Source organism: Chenopodium album, chromosome 16, assembly GCF_948465745.1.
Source record: "Chenopodium album chromosome 16, dcCheAlbu1.1, whole genome shotgun sequence".
Taxonomy (NCBI): Eukaryota; Viridiplantae; Streptophyta; class Magnoliopsida; order Caryophyllales; family Amaranthaceae; genus Chenopodium; species Chenopodium album.
The window spans coordinates 424,092-441,194 of NC_137849.1; the positions used below are offsets into that span (position 1 = coordinate 424,092).

At 35.4% G+C, this 17,103-nt stretch overlaps 1 protein-coding gene across 1 annotated transcript; it reads left to right on the top strand.

Moving 5' to 3' along the window:
• Positions 1-3,904: 3,904 nt before the first annotated feature.
• On the top strand, positions 3,905-16,055 carry LOC145584563 (vacuolar fusion protein MON1 homolog). Its single transcript, XM_081641383.1, has 14 exons — positions 3,905-4,746; positions 5,053-5,132; positions 5,265-5,336; positions 5,431-5,470; positions 9,589-9,690; positions 9,782-9,903; positions 10,829-10,961; positions 11,037-11,128; positions 13,348-13,429; positions 13,744-13,808; positions 14,229-14,516; positions 14,603-14,694; positions 14,808-14,872; positions 15,584-16,055. The coding sequence occupies exons 1-14, from the start codon at positions 4,201-4,203 to the stop codon at positions 15,677-15,679; spliced, it is 1,875 nt and encodes a 624-aa protein (XP_081497509.1). The 5' UTR covers positions 3,905-4,200; the 3' UTR covers positions 15,680-16,055.
• The last annotated feature ends 1,048 nt before the right edge of the window (positions 16,056-17,103 follow it).

Below are 17,103 nucleotides of genomic sequence, written 5' to 3' on the forward strand. Positions count from 1 at the left end.
TTCGAAATTTATTGCTTAAATGTATAAGTCAATCAGAATCAAAATGTCGTGGGATGTCGATTCTTGAACTTTTTTTAATCGAATCGATTAATTTCTATTTCAGAACTGTTTTGAATGATTCTGGGGTTAATAAAAATGGCAATAATCGAGCGAATTTAGAGGTATACCGTTTATCTTTTGATTTTTTACTATTTCTATTTTTTTGTTTGTGGGTTATCTTTTTAGGGTATCAAGTAAAACTTTCTACCTTCAAATTCAACATTCTTTATAATTTATTGTTTAAATGTATAAGTCAATCAGAATCAAAATGTGGGACGTCGATTCTTGAACTTTTTATAATTGGATCGATTAATTTCTGTTTCATAGCTGTTTTGAATGATTCTGGGGTCAATAAAAATGGCAATAATCGAGCGAATATAGAGGTATACTGTTTATCTTTTGATTTTTTTACTATTTCTATTTTTTTATTTGTGGGTTATCTTTTTAGGGTTAGGGTTATTAAATTTGCTATGACTACTGTTTGGGTATGAGCACGCAACGGAAATGTAAAATAGAACGAGAAATTAAAGGTAAAATGTAAGATAAGCAATAAAAGGAGACACGATATTTAACGTGGGAAAAACCCTCTAAATAGAGGTAAAAAAAACCCACGACGACGAGCAACAAAAATTCCACTATAATAAAATGAGAGTACAAAGTTACCCTAGTAATAGGGTATTGAGATACAACTCTTACCATTAAACTCTCAAAATAAAAGAAAAGAAATAGTGGAATAAATTACAAGGAGGAGATTAACTAGGGAGACTAGTGTAAATGGATGAGTAATTTTGTGGGTGAGTAAATTTGTATGGAGGTTGAATGTATATTGGTTGGATGCCTCAATATGAGCCAAACTCCAACTGTTTATAGTTGGTAAGGTCGGTGGAAATGGATGCCTCAAGATGTATGAAGAATTCTCTAGATTTGCTTGTATGATAATATTGCTTCTAGAAAGTTGACCATTTTTCTAGAATAATCAACATAATTGTAGAATATTTGACATACTTTAGAAGCAAGAAGAATTGTATTGGGCTTCTTTAAAACTTGGTCCATATGAAATTTTGGGTCACATCTAACAATTACTTAGCTTATTCACATTTGTATGATTGGCATTCACACTTTACTTATATTCTCTCGTAAAATTCCGGCTACACCTATTGTACATGACCATGTTGTCGGGTTTTCTAGGAAATCGAACTTGTTTTAAATCATCGCCTAATACAATTAATTTTGCTTGTTTATGATTTTGTTACAGTTGTTTATTTGCTGCTTTTGGTTTCATTTTGTATCTTTGAATTTTGATTTTTGTAGCTGATTTTCAATTTAACTTGAATTTTGTTTGTTATTTGCTGTGTTTTGTTTGAATTGTTGATTTGATATTACTTATGATATAATATTGATAATTTAATTTATTGGTAATTCGATGAGAATTCTTTATAATGGTGTTTTCATTTGAATGATTTGAGATTTTCCCTCACCTTATTTTTTTTTTCCTGTTGATTGTACATTCACATTATCATTACTGTAAAAGTCAACTGAATTTCTTTTGTTTACTGTACAGGAAATCATAGTCTTATGCCCTGTTTGATTCACCTTAATTTTGCTGAACTGAAATTATTTTTACTGAATTGAACTTATTTTTACTCAACTGAACTTAATTTTACTGAACTGAAATTATTTTTACTGATTTTCTATTATAATTCTTCTTTAAGAAAACTGAATTTCACTGAACTGAACTGAACTTATTTTTACTGAACTGAAATTATTTTTACTGAACTGAACTTATTTTTACTGAACTGAAATTATTTTTACTTAATATTATTTTTTTAAGGTGAAGAGAACAGGACCTTAATTCCAAAATTTGGGTTATCTTACTTATCTAAGTTAGCTCCCGACAATCTGTTCTATTCGTTTTCCGAGACTACTAAAGCTTTTCAGCCGATAAAAGCCCCCTCATTCGAGATATTGACTTTCAACTCAAGGGTTAACGGATTTCCCCATTTTCTTCGAACCCCCCCAGATAAGTTCCTCAGTTCATTTTCAAGGAGGACAAGGAATCTTATGTGCAGGAGAACACTGTCTATGTTTTATATGTAAAATCTGGGAAACAGCTGTATATGAAAGCAGAGTCTATGACTGAAGCAAATTCATTATTTACTGTTACTGAAGGTCTTAAACCTTCGAGTTATGTGATGTTGGTATATGATCCAGCATCCTTGGCGTACTACCTTTATCGGCCTATGACTGGTGTAGACGAACCTAATGAATTTGGGAAAGCTGCAACACCTGTGGCTGAAGGCATGAAATATGGAGAAAAGATGGCCAAGCAGGTGATTGAGGAAGGTTTAGAGCTTGTGAGGCTGAAAGGGTCGTTGACCAACAATCTGTATCAGATCAAGTTACCTGGTGAAAAGTCTCATATTGTGCTTTTGAGAACCTATAAGAAATGGGTTGACTTGATTTTTCCACGAGAGGATGAGATACGTGTGTATTTGGAATGTTTGTATTGTAATGCATATGAGTCATTACCAAGTCTAAACCTGTAAATCACGTATAGTGCAAGATGGATGAGCAATAAAACTCTGGATTGGTGCACATTTGGAGTAATGACAATCAGGGGTTGGGGTACATGGGGTATTAGCCGTGTACTTTTATCGAGGCCGTATGATCTACGAGTCTCCTATTTTAAATATTTTTTTTTTAAAACTAGGAGTTAGGTGAGATCTCATACTAACTACGGTCACGGAGTCGCGCCCGTGGTCGTTGGATGTTTATTGATGTGTTCCAAAAGGATGCATGTGGTTTTTCTTTTATTGATGTTCCAAATGGGACATGGGTTGGACAACCTTGTCTATTGCTAAATCCAATGAAGTAAATAAATGAGTTAGTTAATATTAACTAGTGAAGTCTTAATAAATTTGATGGTTGAGTCAGGTGTTGAGCCTATAATTTAATGATGTTTATGCTTGATTATTAGTAGCATGTTAGGTATTTATTAATTTCTTTCGCAGCTTGTATGTACTCAGCTTTGCTGATTGCGTGCTGTTGTTTAAGCAGGTTGATCAAGTGATCGTAGCTAAGGGAGCTCAAGCGTTTCGATTAGTATGCTACAACGAATTAACGAGTTTGTAAAGTTGTATAAATAGCTCACCTAGATTTATTGGATTGTAATTATTTGGATTTTTGTAAGCCTTAACACTTGACAGGTTGTCGATTGTGGCGGTGATACCTCCGATTTAGGTGTATGCTTCCGCAATTTTATTTAAAGGTTGTTTATTTACCTTTATTTCTTATTTCTTATTAGTTACTAAATCGGAGGTGTTGCAACTCAAGTGAAGTGAAAGAACATGACTTTATTTGTTACTCCCTCTATTTTTATATACTTGCTTTAATTTTCCATGCGTGGGGTTTTAGGAGAAATTAGAGAAAATAATAAAATATAGAAATAGTGGAGTTAGTGGAAATTGGAGGAGAGAGAATTTAAAAGTATTCTGTAATAATTTTGGATTCCACCAGTTGAGAGAAATGAATTAAATATTATAAAAGTTTTTCAAAAAAGGAAATGGAGCAGGCATCCAAAAACAGCCGTAAAAGGAAAGTGGAGTAAGTATAAAAAAAATGAAGGGAGTAGTACGTATAGAAAAAGATTCTATCAAGTCGAAACCTCTCACAGATCCTCCTAACTCAGGTTAATTCGAGGATGGAAAATACAAAGCTTAAGTCGTTACCGATTACCACTAGACCAAGTAAAACAGAGAGTATCAATTCGCTTACACAATTACACGGTTACAGGTCTTACACCCCCCAAGCCCTCTCTACATGAAGCTGGTAACACAAAGTCCGATCCATTCTGTTCCCACGAGGCGCACACACTTGCAAGTTGCGACCACCAACTAGTCACACGTAGGATTGACCTGCAGATTTTAATAGAACCATTTCACGATTCCTTTCTTCCCCAAAACTCGAAAACGTGCCTCACTTTCACCGCCTAACTACTCACAATAATCCCTCCTTTGAAAATTCAGATTAATCATACTCATACTCGGTACTAATAATCCAGAATTTTGTTAATTTCTTCAATCTTTCTTCCCTAATTTTGATTTCGACATTCGATTGATCAGTTAACCTTTGGTTTGGGGCCATAGGTGGTTTCTCTCTCCTATGGCCTCCGATTCCACTTCTTCCGACTCCGCCTACGATTCCGCCGCCGATATCCAAAACCCTAACCCCTTTCCCGATACTCCCACCAACAATTCCGCCATTGATGATCATCTCAGCTCACTCACATTGACTCCTCTTGTTGATGATGACCTAGCTCCTCCAATCAACGATCAACCGTCATCGCAATCGCAACCCCAAATCGATTCAAATGAAATTGAAGAGAGTCATCGAAGTCCAATACCGGAAATTGATGTTGCACAGTTAGAGGAGGATGAAGAGGAGGTTAGCAGTGAAGTGGTGGTGGAGGAAGAGGAGAGAGAAAGTAATTCAGTGAGTGCGAGTGGCGGTACCGGTGTGGCGTGGAGAGAAGTGGAAGGGGAAGCTCCTACAAGCCCTGGAAGTAGGGGTTATGCTGGGGAAAGAGGTAGCAGTAATGCCAGTAGTGCATCTGGGATTGAAGAGATTGGAGAGAGAGATGGAGGTTTAGTCAATGGCATACCTGATTCTCAACCGGCTTGGGTTCCAGGCAAGCGACATGTTAACGAGGTTTCCCTCTTTAATTGCCCTCTCAATCACTTCATCATCATCTATTTACTTACTTACTGTATGAATGTACAATCTTATCATTTCAAATAAGAATTTTTCGATGACCTTGCATTTGGATTAATAAGTAGTTATTCTGAACCCTGTTCAATTATTGTGGGTATTGGTTAACATAGGGAATAGTATCAAGTATGGGAAGAAATTCATTGATTGCAATCGTTAAAGTTTTGGCTTTGTTAATTAATCTATTGAGTTATAGGGTTTTCTAGTGTGAAACCGTTGATGACCAATTGCGGTATGAATATACAGGATGATGCCTCTGTTTCATGGAGGAAGAGGAAAAAGCACTTCTTCATCCTTAGTAATTCTGGGAAACCTATATATTCCAGGTCTATCATCTGCCTTCAAGTTGTTATAATGTGATTTACTAATTACTACTTTGATGGAGTTGACAATCATATGTAGGAATCAACGCGAGTATCAGTATTTTTATATTAAATGACTTTGCTGTCTTGTAATAGGTATGGCGATGAACATAAGCTTGCTGGATTTTCAGCAACGTTGCAAGCTATAATTTCCTTTGTTGAAAATGGGTAGGTCACTTGAGTAAATTGCAAATTTTATAGTGTTTTTTTTAGTATGCAAGCTTGTTAACTAAACAATATGCTACCCGAACTATTTTCACAGGGGTGATCGTGTCAAGTTAGTTCGGGCAGGAAAGCATCAGGTTATTGTTTCATTTTGTTATATTGTTGCTCACTCACTTTTCTTTCATTTTTGATTATTGTGATTTCACTGTTAAATTGCCTTTCACTCCCAAATGGTTACTTGGTTAGTTTAACCAAGAGTTCATTGAATATTGTGGTTTACTATTTTTTAGATCTTATTATTATGCATATTTTGAAAACTAAAAACTGTCATGGTGAAACAAAGTGAGTTATTAATGACATTGCACTTGTTTTAAAATATAATTATATATAGAGCAAACCTTTCTGTTAATTTGGCATGTCAATGTCTTCATGTTCTTATTATAGCTATGTCTAGTGTTTATTATGCAAGGACTCAGATATTAGTGTTGCGCTTGTGCATGGGTAAATATGACATGGAAACTTTTAAACGTGAAGATGCCCGGACATGTTTTCAAGTACCAAAGCTATGTTTGGGAATTGGGACATGTGAATAAGGATGCTTTTAATTGTTATTCATGTATGCATAAGTGAAAAGCATTAAGTTTTTCGTTTTATGCCAAAATCAAAGCGTCCAATTATCTATATTTATTTGGAATATCGAGTGTAAGACGTGGATATTTCAGCTGCAATATAGAGTCCTAGTATCATAGATTACTGTTAGAATATGAATTTTGTTGTTCATCTGTATTGATAATAAAACCCTCTTTCCTCTATGCTCAGGCTAATGATCACCTCTTGTATGCTAAATTGGCATAAAAGGCTTATTTCTCTTAACTTTGGGGATAGGGTGTATATTACATGGTACAATTTATCTTTTGGTATTTCTTTTACTTTCTTCTCAATTGTAGTGGATGCAACCTAAGAGTGTGGAGAAGGTTAAGGGATATTTTTTTTTTTTCCAGTTGGTGTGGGGAAAGGGAAGAGATCGCTTTGTAAGTTGAAACTGCAGTTTTTAGGTTGCAGACACTTCCAACTTACAAAGCGATCTCTTCCAGGATCTCATTGGATTGGAGCCACTTAAAGCCGGTATTTTGTTTGGGGAATGGATGGGATGTGTCAATGGGTACGCATAAATCGTAATCCGGCATAGGCTCATGAAAGCTATCTCACAGAACTATATGCCATTAGTTAGGTACAGCTGAGGTAGGTAAGAAGGATCTCATTGCATTTAGGAAGACTGTGTGAACTGATATACTTTCATGGGCAATATTGGGGGCTAGCCTCTTGAGTGGAAGTTCAGTACTTTAGTGAACTAGCAAGATTTGAGGCTGCACTTAGCTGGTTCAGTTTATATCTTTGACAGATTCCTAGGACAATAAGGACTAGTTTGCTGAGTTTGGCATTTTGCTGTTCATATTCTTTCTATGACGAGATACAAATAGCACCATTTTCACAACAATTTCAAGTTTCTAGTATTTTTGGAAGGCTAAGGTTTCAAAGTGTGTGAAGCCATTTGTGTGAGCAGCAACATTGGAGAGACTAAGTAGTCAATACTAGTTAGACTACTGGTTTGGAGTTTAAATAAAGTGTTTCTCTCACTTGTGCATCTTCTAGTGGAGAGGCAGTTAGTAGGCATTTAAATTTCTCTTGTAAACAGTCTCCTTTTATGACAGAAGCTGTTAAATGGTGTCAGCATAAGGTGGGTTAAAAGAAACTTATTTGATCATCTGCAGATAGGCATAAGGGACATAGGATTTTGTGGCAGTGGCTAGCGTTTTTAAGATCATGGTAGGCTTGTATTGGAGATAAAATCTTGGCTCATGTAGCAGCCCCATCTTTGGGATTAAGGCTTCTATTCTTGTTGCTTACTATCTTTACTTTTTTGTGGGTGCTTTGGGGAAAGGAATTTTGGCATTGAGTAGGAATGATGTTTGTTCATGAGTGTTGTAGGTTTTAGTATTTTGTGGGTCTTAGCTAATGCAGAACGTTAAATTGAGTATCTGAGTTCAGGTGTCGTACCACGGCCAGACCAGAAAGTAGGAGGACTTCTCTTTCTTATTGTACTTGCATCTTTCATCCTCTTTGGACCTCTGGCTCTCCCTGTTTGTACTCTTTACTTCCATTGCTATAGTATTTTCATTTTAAAAAAAAAAGAGTTATATTACGAATCTTTCTGTTCACAAATTGTAGAACTTGTAGCCTTTTGCTTCTGTGTTTCTACTTAAACAAATCTGTTGCAGTGTAAACTCCAAACTATTTTTCTTTAAATAGTTTATATTGACAACTCTGTAGTATTTTGACACATAAAAGAAAGTATACGAAGAATTGAACACTGCTTCTGACCATGAATATAAACGGGTAAAAGATCCAGTGGCAAAACTAATGAAAATTGGAGGGAGTAGAAGTAGAGGGTGAAAATATTATATTTTCACAAAATTTATTGGATGGATCAAGGATTTTAAATCAAAGATGGAGCTTACTGTTGGGGGAATTGAGTTGTGGAAGTTGGAAGCAGCATGAAGAGGAATGGGAGGAGGTAGGAGGGATAAGGGGAAGAGACTCCTGATATCTGGGATCGTTAGATTAAAGATCACGTGTATTTCAATATTATTTCTTTTAGAACTCTGGTATTATGGTCAGTAGTGCATGCCTGCATGGAGCTTTTTTTTTTTTTTTTTGGTGTGTGTGTGCAGTTTGGGCCTCCCTCAGCCTTGGACTGTGTACAGTGAACCCTTCAGAGTCCATGCTATGGTCAGGGCTTAGCTTGTTTCTGACTTCTGAGTTACCATACATTTAGAGTTGCGTCTTGACCATGGTACTAGAAGTCACAATGTGTCCATGAAATGGTGATTAAATAATAAACTACAAACATGGAAAATATGTGTTGCTAGAATTGGCACCAATTTGTTATGTAAAGTAGTTAAAATTGCTATGCGAATTATCCTTAGGTAGTGAGATCCACTTGGGTTAACATAAACCATGTAATTCGGTGGCAAGGTTGTAGGGAGTGGGATCATACGTACTAATATAAATTATGGAGGTGTTTTTGGCATTGGAATCCTACTTACTACATCCTTTCTTGTTTTGCTTTTGTTGTTTTTTGATGCGAAATTTTTTATTTATATATTTTTTATTAGAACTTTCCTTTCCTGTTTTCCCTGTATATATACTCCATTTCATCAACACCTTAACTAGTTTTGTAACAACAGAAGCCAAGGAAAGGAGGGGGGAAGAGTGTGAAGTGGGTACTCTTTTGCTTTTCAAATAGGAGATAGAATGTGATTGTGAGAGAAGGGGGATTTGGGCCTGACAAGTGAGGCATGGGAGCTTAATAAGGAAAAAACATTTACCAAATAATGAATTAAAAAAGGAACAAAGAAACAATAGGGCAGACTTTTTTGAACAGACTGGAACGGAAAGATTGAAGGTATTTTTGAAATGGAGAATATTTATATATATATATATATATATATATATATATATATATATATATATATATATATATATATATATATATATATATATATTTCTAATTTATTATATTAAAAATTAAGTACAACTGTATTCTTTATATTTTCTTATTGTGGATCTATATACTTTTCTTGATATAATAATGGTTACAGTTCATAAACTTTGGGCAAAGTTGTCTTTTATTAAGGAATAAGGGTTGTTGAAGGCAAATTATTCGTACTCAATATGAGCGTATATTTATGATACTTTCGCTAGCTTATCCTTTTTTTTTTCTTCCCACAAACATTCCTTATGACGGTTCATGCTAGCCAACTCCGGACCATGTTTGGACTAAGGCTTTGTTGTTAATTTATGAGCTGACATATATGAATTAGATTTCATATCAGATAGATATTAAGTCCATAAGGTCATATTACTATTCCCGTTACCATTCTTTTTGGTCATTTGAGGACGATGTTTTTCCAGATATTGTGATTGTACTAATGAAGGCATAGATTGATATGATTTCGATTTATATAATTTCTAGATTTCAAGAAGTTGACCAGGTGCTTGATACTCATCCATGATGTAGATGTATTGCTGCTTGATGTGGTTGTTTAATGGGTTTAAAAACACATGCTCTCGTACGTGGAGAATTTGAAAGAATCTGCTGGTTTATAGCATGTTTTTCTTTTTACACCATCGTTCAGTCATGCATTTACTTTCGCATAAGTTCATACCCTGTTAACCTCTACTTTGATTTCAGGTGGTATTTCTTGTGAAGGGACCTATATACTTGGTCTGTATTAGCTGTACTGAGGAACCGTATGAGTCTTTAAGAGGACAGTTGGAGCTGCTTTATGGTCAGGTAGCTTCCTTTTTCTTGGGTTCTCTGTGTATTATTGGTTGATGAATGGAACTTTAATTTTGACTTGTGCACTGTGATATTCTGTATGCAGATGATCCTTATTTTGACAAAGTCTGTGAATAGATGCTTTGAGAAGAATTCAAAGTTTGATATGACACCATTGCTTGGTGGAACAGATGCTGTTTTTTCATCTCTCATCCATTCCTTCAGTTGGTCTGTCTTACTCGTCCCTGTTATTCTATTACTTTTACAGATCTTAATAATTCACTTCCTCTCTTTATGTGCATTTTGTGCTGATTCTCATTGGTGGCTGGCTAGCCTTTGGCAACTTTTAGGAGAGAATGATGACAGTTTGGCTAATGTTTATGTACTTGAAGCATCAGTATGCATAGTGCATGACAACAATATTTTTTTGCTTAAATCTTTTAATCTCTCTTTTTTGAGGCTTTGTTATAAACGGAGACAGTGTTGCACGACAAGCAGCAATTATCTTTCACATGATTTTGTAGATAAGATATACTTCCCCCTTTTTATGTAATAGATGAAAACCTTTGAATATTAATATGAAACACTGACGTGATGAAAAACTTAGCCATATGGGATTTTGTTAGATTCGTCTCAATGGGATTTTGTTAGATTCGTTTCAAAATGTTGTTAGATTCGTCTGAAAAACTTAGCCATATGGGATTTTGTTAGATTCATCTCAATGGTTTATTTATTTATTAATTTTTTTTTTTTTTAATTAAAAAAAGTTATACTCATTGATAGCAAAGGTTGAAGTTTGCATTAGCAATTGTGAAAATGAAAGTGACTTATCTAAAAAAGAAATAAAGAAAAAAACGGAGAAAGTTCATGGTGGTATGAGGTCACGTTAGTTTTATTTTATTTTATATTTGGTTGACATATCCTTTATATCTTCTTATTTTTTTAATGTAAATTTGATAGACCTATCTAATAGTTTACCTGTTATTCTGAAAGTAGATTGTTTTTCATTATTCTGCCAAGTATGTTTATTCAGCTTACTAATTATCATTGCTCAATTTGCGTTTTGTACATTGTTATATAATTCAATTGGTGGATAGTATGATCTTCATTGTGGCTTGGAATAAATATATAAACCTTTCTTTACTATTATCAGGAACCCAGCTACTTTTCTACATGCCTATACATGTCTACCTCTTGCTTATCCAACGAGGCAAGCTGCAGGTGCCATATTGCAAGATGTTGCTGATTCAGGGGTCTTATTTGCAATATTGATGTGTAAACACAAGGTTTTGTCACATCTTTGATTACTTCCCTTTTTGTTATTGAATTTACTCCATATATCTTACTCTGTGAAGCTGCAGGTTGTTAGTCTTGTAGGGGCGCAAAAAGCTTCTCTTCATCCAGATGATATGCTACTGTTGTCAAACTTTGTTATGTCATCGGAGTCGTTCAGGCAAGCTTGCTTGAATTTTTCCACATTTGTAATCTGTTGACATTAGTGTGGATTTTTTTACCAGTTAGTGCTAGACTGAGGCTTTAACATGTTTGAATTCCCTTGTCATGCTGTGGTATAGGGCTAATAGGGGTATATATATGTTACTTGAGGTTTGGCAGATTGTTTTCCAGGGAGTTTGAAACCATGTTTGTTTGTAAAAAATATAGTACCAAGTAGCTCGTCAGTATTCCTCCCCCCCACCCCACCCACACCCACCCACACCCACACCCACACCCACACCCACACCCACAATCCATTTTAAAGCTGTGACACATGTAGTTGGAAACTTTAAGCGTAAATCACGGTTAAGGATACTTGGTTTTATATATTTATATTTCAGTTTCAATGCTGTAATATTTTCATGGTATATTCTAGTGAAGAATCTTAACCCATCAGAAAAATAGTATTAATAACCCCCATTTCACTGTATTGATCTTGTTGAAGGTAGCGTCGGATATATGCAATCTCACTTCCAAGCAGTTGAGATTTGAGACCATCACTGCTTTGGAAGGACAAGAGTTATATGTCTTCTTTATTTTGTTGAATCATGGACTGACAAATTCACTACTTGATAAATAGAGATTTAAAGACAAATTTTTAATACGACTTATTTGAGCATGATCCAGCTCTATTTGCCTTGTTAAGCTCCTACCTTCCTCTTGACTTTATAAATGACTGGTCTTGGCTGATCTATCCTTGTCTTTTGATCCGTTTCCGTTATTCCTTTGTGCCTTTTGGTTATGAAGGTTTCCCTGTTAGTCCATGGTCTACCCAATATTGTGTCTTAACTTGAGATTTTGTCCCAGCTGGAAACGAGGGAGATTGGCCAGAGCTCTCTCACCGAACACACAGTGATGAGGATGACATCTAATATTTGAAAATTGTGGATGGGACTTGGGAGGGTGGGCAGCTCTTACTAACTAATCTCACCTCATTTACATTTGTATCTTTACTTGCGTGTTATATGGGAAGCATAGACTGACATTGTGTAAGAGGAACTCTTGTGAGTTATGACTCATTTAGAGATCAAGTCTCAGGGACTAGTTAATTAGGTGATCTGGTCTGGTATATAGGTCCAATGTGTATTGGAAGTTTACACAGTAGAAAAAATCGGAGTCACCAAAGTGGATACTTGATTGAAGATGTTCTTGTCTAGGAAATATTTTGGCATTCACTACTTGCTAGATTGAAAGTCGCTGCTTTCTCCTGATGTCAAAGAGCTAATTTGGTCCTTTTGTTGGAGGATGAGATATAAAATTCGATGGTTAGTATGTTGCTGATATTCTGGCTTGATAGTATTACAGTGCTGGCAGACTGGATGGCTTCCATAGTGTAGAGTTTCAGTCCAGGCCATGAGATGATTCTCTATTTTTTTTGTTACACTGATATCATCACCTTCAATGGCCTTTCTTCTCCTCCCTGCCCAACAAACTAATCGCTTGAATGGTGAAATTTTTTCAAATTCTAGGGTACCAAACGGTGAAATTCGGATTGGATTAGTAAACTGTAATTCCTCAGCTCCCGTAGTATTGCAACAATTACTGTTTAGGAAGCTTCACAAATATTGCAACATTACCATATTTGCACATCTTTTTCTCTCATCTTTGTTTTCCCTCCTGTAGCAATATTAGGTAAACAGAGGAAGTATAATGATCTGTTTTGTGTATGCATCCTTTGTCAACCTACTATTGCACTTTACGTCACCGCGTCTTGCTAAGATATCTCTATATGTGTTTCACAAAACAACCCCTTGGGGATAGGCATTGATTGGCTACATTTTGTGAATTAGAAGTAATCACAGTATAAAAAACGTTCTATTTAGTCATATCTGATCTAAATGTTATTAACTGCCTACAAATGACCCTGGACGGCAGGGATTCCGCCATAGATATACACATATACTATGATTTTTTCTGCTCAATTATTTGCAAGGACTTATGTGTGCTCTCCCTTGCCAATAGCAGCACCCCCCCCCCCCCCCCAACACACACACACACACACACCCCTGATATTATTATTATCTTCCATTTTATTCCGTTAGGTTTTTTTTTTTTTTTTTTTTTTTTTGTCAGTGAATTGCATATGTAACATTGTCTCCATGATTTTATTCTGCTTACGTATAACGCTGCTTCCGCTGCACTAAAATAACTTGTTATTTTCATGTTGTCTACATGCAGGACATCTGAGTCTTTCTCACCAATATGCTTGCCAAAATATAATTCCATGGCGTTTTTATATGCATATGTTCAATATTTGGATGTAAGTGACATTGCTCCTGCTTTAAAAGTCAAGATTCACTGTTTGGTTTTCTTTGTGCTTTTGATTATTCCAGATTTTCACTGCTTTGTTTTCTGTATGCATTTGATTATTATGTATAGGTCTAGTTTCTACTTTTAGAATAACTTTATCTATGACATAAAAAACTGTTTACTCCCTTTTTGTTGATTTTATGAATTCTGATAGATGCAATACAACTTACAGCTATCAAATATGAGTTTATCAAAACTTTTAGCATCATGACATGTTGATTGTGCATTATGTTTAGACAATTCTGATGAATTGGGTCGTTGCAGGCTGATACATACTTGATGTTGCTCACTACTCGCTCTGATGCTTTTTACCATCTCAAGGAGTGCAGGTACTACTAATGCTTGTCTTTGAATTAAAGCTATACACTTTGGGTTTCAGCCAGCTGCGTATATAAAGAACTCACAATTATGGAAACCAGCTTGAACAGATGGCTTTCTTCTTCTGGATTGCTGTCTTGCTAAATTGACTTCTTTTCTTTACTTTGATTTCACTTTGATAAATAATTTGACATGGAAAAAGGACTACTGCTCAATTGACTTCTTTTCTTTACTTTTGTTTACTTTGATTTAACTTTAGTAAATAATTTGACAAGGAAAAAGAACTACTGCTCAAGTAAAATTTTTGTTTGAACTTTGAAGTACTTTTATGTTTAGTTCCAAACCATCCTTCAGTATTTCTAAAAGCATGCACATTGTTTTCCTTTGTAATTTTTGTTTCCTTTTTTCATGGGAGAATTTGATTACTACAGGGCAAGTATAGAGGCTGTTTTTCTGAAATCAAATGTGCTAAGTGAGGTCCAAAGATCTATGCTAGATGGCGGGATGCATATTGAGGATTTACCTGTGGATCCAACTTCTCGATCTGGTTCTGCATCTTCCCATTTAGGCCAACATTCTCCAGAGAGATTCAGGGATACATACACTGGTATTGGTGGTCCTTGTGGACTCTGGCATTTTATATACCGCAGCATATACTTGGATCAATATGTATCTTCAGAGTTCTCATCCCCAATCAATACACCACAGCAGCAGAAAAGGTAAAAACTGTAACCAGATGCAGAGTTGTTTTCTCCACTGAACCTGAAAAGCAGTAATTGTTAACTCCAATTTAATATTGTGACAGATTATTTAGAGCTTACCAGAAGATCTATGCTTCCATGCATGATAAAGGATTTGGTCCCCACAAGACCCAGTTTCGGCGAGATGAAAATTATGGTAAATATTGTTTGCATTCTTTGCAGTATTGTCATAGTATACATGAAGGTCAAGAATTACTCAACGGTGTTTCTTTTTTGATTAATTTATTTACGAATGTTAATTTAATGCAGTCCTACTTTGCTGGGTGACTCAAGATTTTGAGCTATATGCTGCATTTGACCCCCTTGCTGACAAGGTATGTTCTATGGCTATAACTGTGTTGTAAAATATGTTGAGTAATTTAGCTATTAATTTAGCTGGCAATGACCAAAATCTTCTTCTGCCAACCAACTCAACAAGTAGCTATCATTTAATATTGTTGGTGATTGGTGTAACCAGCAATAGAAACAGTTTTTGTTCTGCCAACATGTTTCACAAAGTTTGCATATTATGTACTGCAATTTCTGCATTTAGTATCATGTCGGGAGCTAAAGATCTGTATTTTCATCACCATATATTGTTTCTAGTTGATGGCAGTAAGGGTTACACAATGATGAACTCCTGTTTCACTGCCTTGCAAACCAGCAGTCCACACATTCATTCATTACTTGTGCCTTTTTCTAATCCCGTAAGTGGGGTCGGCTACATGAACCAAATTTGATTACTTGAGCCTTACTTATATTAATATTTCTTCATACCTTTGCAGCTTTGCTGTTTATAGATAAATTTCATGAATTATATATATATATATATATATATATATATATATATATATATATATATATATATATATATATATATATATATATATATATATATATATATATATATATATATATATATATATATATATATTTATATATGTATGTATATTCGAGGAAAATGAATTATATTCATTCTTTTTGGTGCTAATTTCATTAAGCCTTTTTAAAAATAAAATAATAAATACTATGATGTGAATCTGCAGGCTTTGGCAATCAAGACCTGCAATCGTGTTTGTCAGTGGGTAAAAGATGTAGAGAATGAGATCTTCTTGCTGGGTGCTAGCCCTTTCTCTTGGTGAAATTTTTCCCTTGGCATTTTTTTTTTTTTATCTTTGGGTAACCTATCCTCCTTCCACATTCTCCCCATCTTGTGGCAGAAATCTTTAGTTTATAAATCCCATAGGATATTGTTTCTTTGATTTCTTGTTAATTTTTTCTCAGCTGTTGTATCTATTGGATGTAGTATTCCTTTTTTGAGCTTATAGTGCGAAGCCAGCGTAGTTTATTAGTTAGCAAATGATGTATACTTGTAATTTCAATTTGTAGCTTTCTAGATATGAGATCAATAATGTAATGAGGTAGCTCTTCTTACATAATGCGGTTTTTGTTTTGTATATTGAGCTGCAGCCAGCTACTTATTGGCATATGATTTTTGGTTCTGTACTATTTTTTTCTTCTGCTGGTGCCTGCCCCAATGAGACTTGATATGCATTTGTTTTACCCCCCCCCCCCCCCCCCCTCTTTTTTTAGTCGATAGGGTTAGCGTATAGTCGATAGGGTAAGCGTAAGCCAAATGTTAACTTGACGAACTACATTCCCTATTGTAACTCGCAAGCGCGGGTAGACCTGGTCGGGTCTGGTTTGACCCACATATTCAAGGGTAAAATGGTTTTGGGTCAAAAAGGGTCTGGTAAAAAATTAAAGGGCCGTCAACACTGACACACCCTCTCTTGCAGTATAAAAAAAACTGAGAGAGCATATGAAAAGGCAAAATGGGGTGTGTCATATAGAATATGGTCCATGTCAAAGTGTCCAAAGATATAAACAAATCGGACACAAAGGAAGCTGGAACTGGAAGTAATTCAAGTGAAGTCAAGTAATAAAAGTAAAATCAGACATGATGACGTCATAACAAAGGGTTTTTCCCGCGCATCCCAACTCCCAAAGTCCCAAGAAGAACAAACTAGAAACTAGAAAATTGAAACCCACTTACTAGTTACTACATCATCTCTAAAAGTAAGTAATTAGTTTGAGCTTAAAATTGTAATGATGGAAAGCTCTTCCAAACTCATCCACAATGCTCGTTTTATGCAGCCTCTCCTGTCTGGTTTCCTCTCCTCTTTTGTTAGTCTCTTTTTAACCCTCTTTCTTTTTTTTTTTCCCTTCTTCTTAAAAAAAAAAACATTGCTAATTTCTTTTGGTTTTAGTATAATTAATGTCAATCATGTTATTTTTTATTTTTCATGCACAGTCAATTCCAATGGCATTTGTGAAGCTCTTGGAGAAGGAGTTGAAGGTGAAATCAATGGAGAGTATGCCAAGTGTGGTGCTAACGACGGATGATGAGCCTGGCTGTCATTGGTTTGTCAAACTCAAAGGCGGTCGTCTTTTTAAGGATGGTTGGAAGGAATTCTGCCACCACCATGGTTTAAAAGTGGGTGACTTTGTGGTGTTTTCTCATCAACTTAACTTGATCTTCCAAGTCTCTGTCTTTGATCCTGTC

Excerpts from the sequence above, each read along its gene's own strand:
- LOC145584563 (XM_081641383.1), top strand. The coding sequence starts at position 4,201 with ATGGCCTCCGATTCCACTTCTTCCGACTCCGCCTACGATTCCGCCGCC. Across the intron at positions 4,747-5,052 it reads GCAAGCGACATGTTAACGAG|GATGATGCCTCTGTTTCATG; the intron begins GTTTCCCTCTTT and ends ATGAATATACAG. Across the intron at positions 13,809-14,228 it reads TACCATCTCAAGGAGTGCAG|GGCAAGTATAGAGGCTGTTT; the intron begins GTACTACTAATG and ends TGATTACTACAG.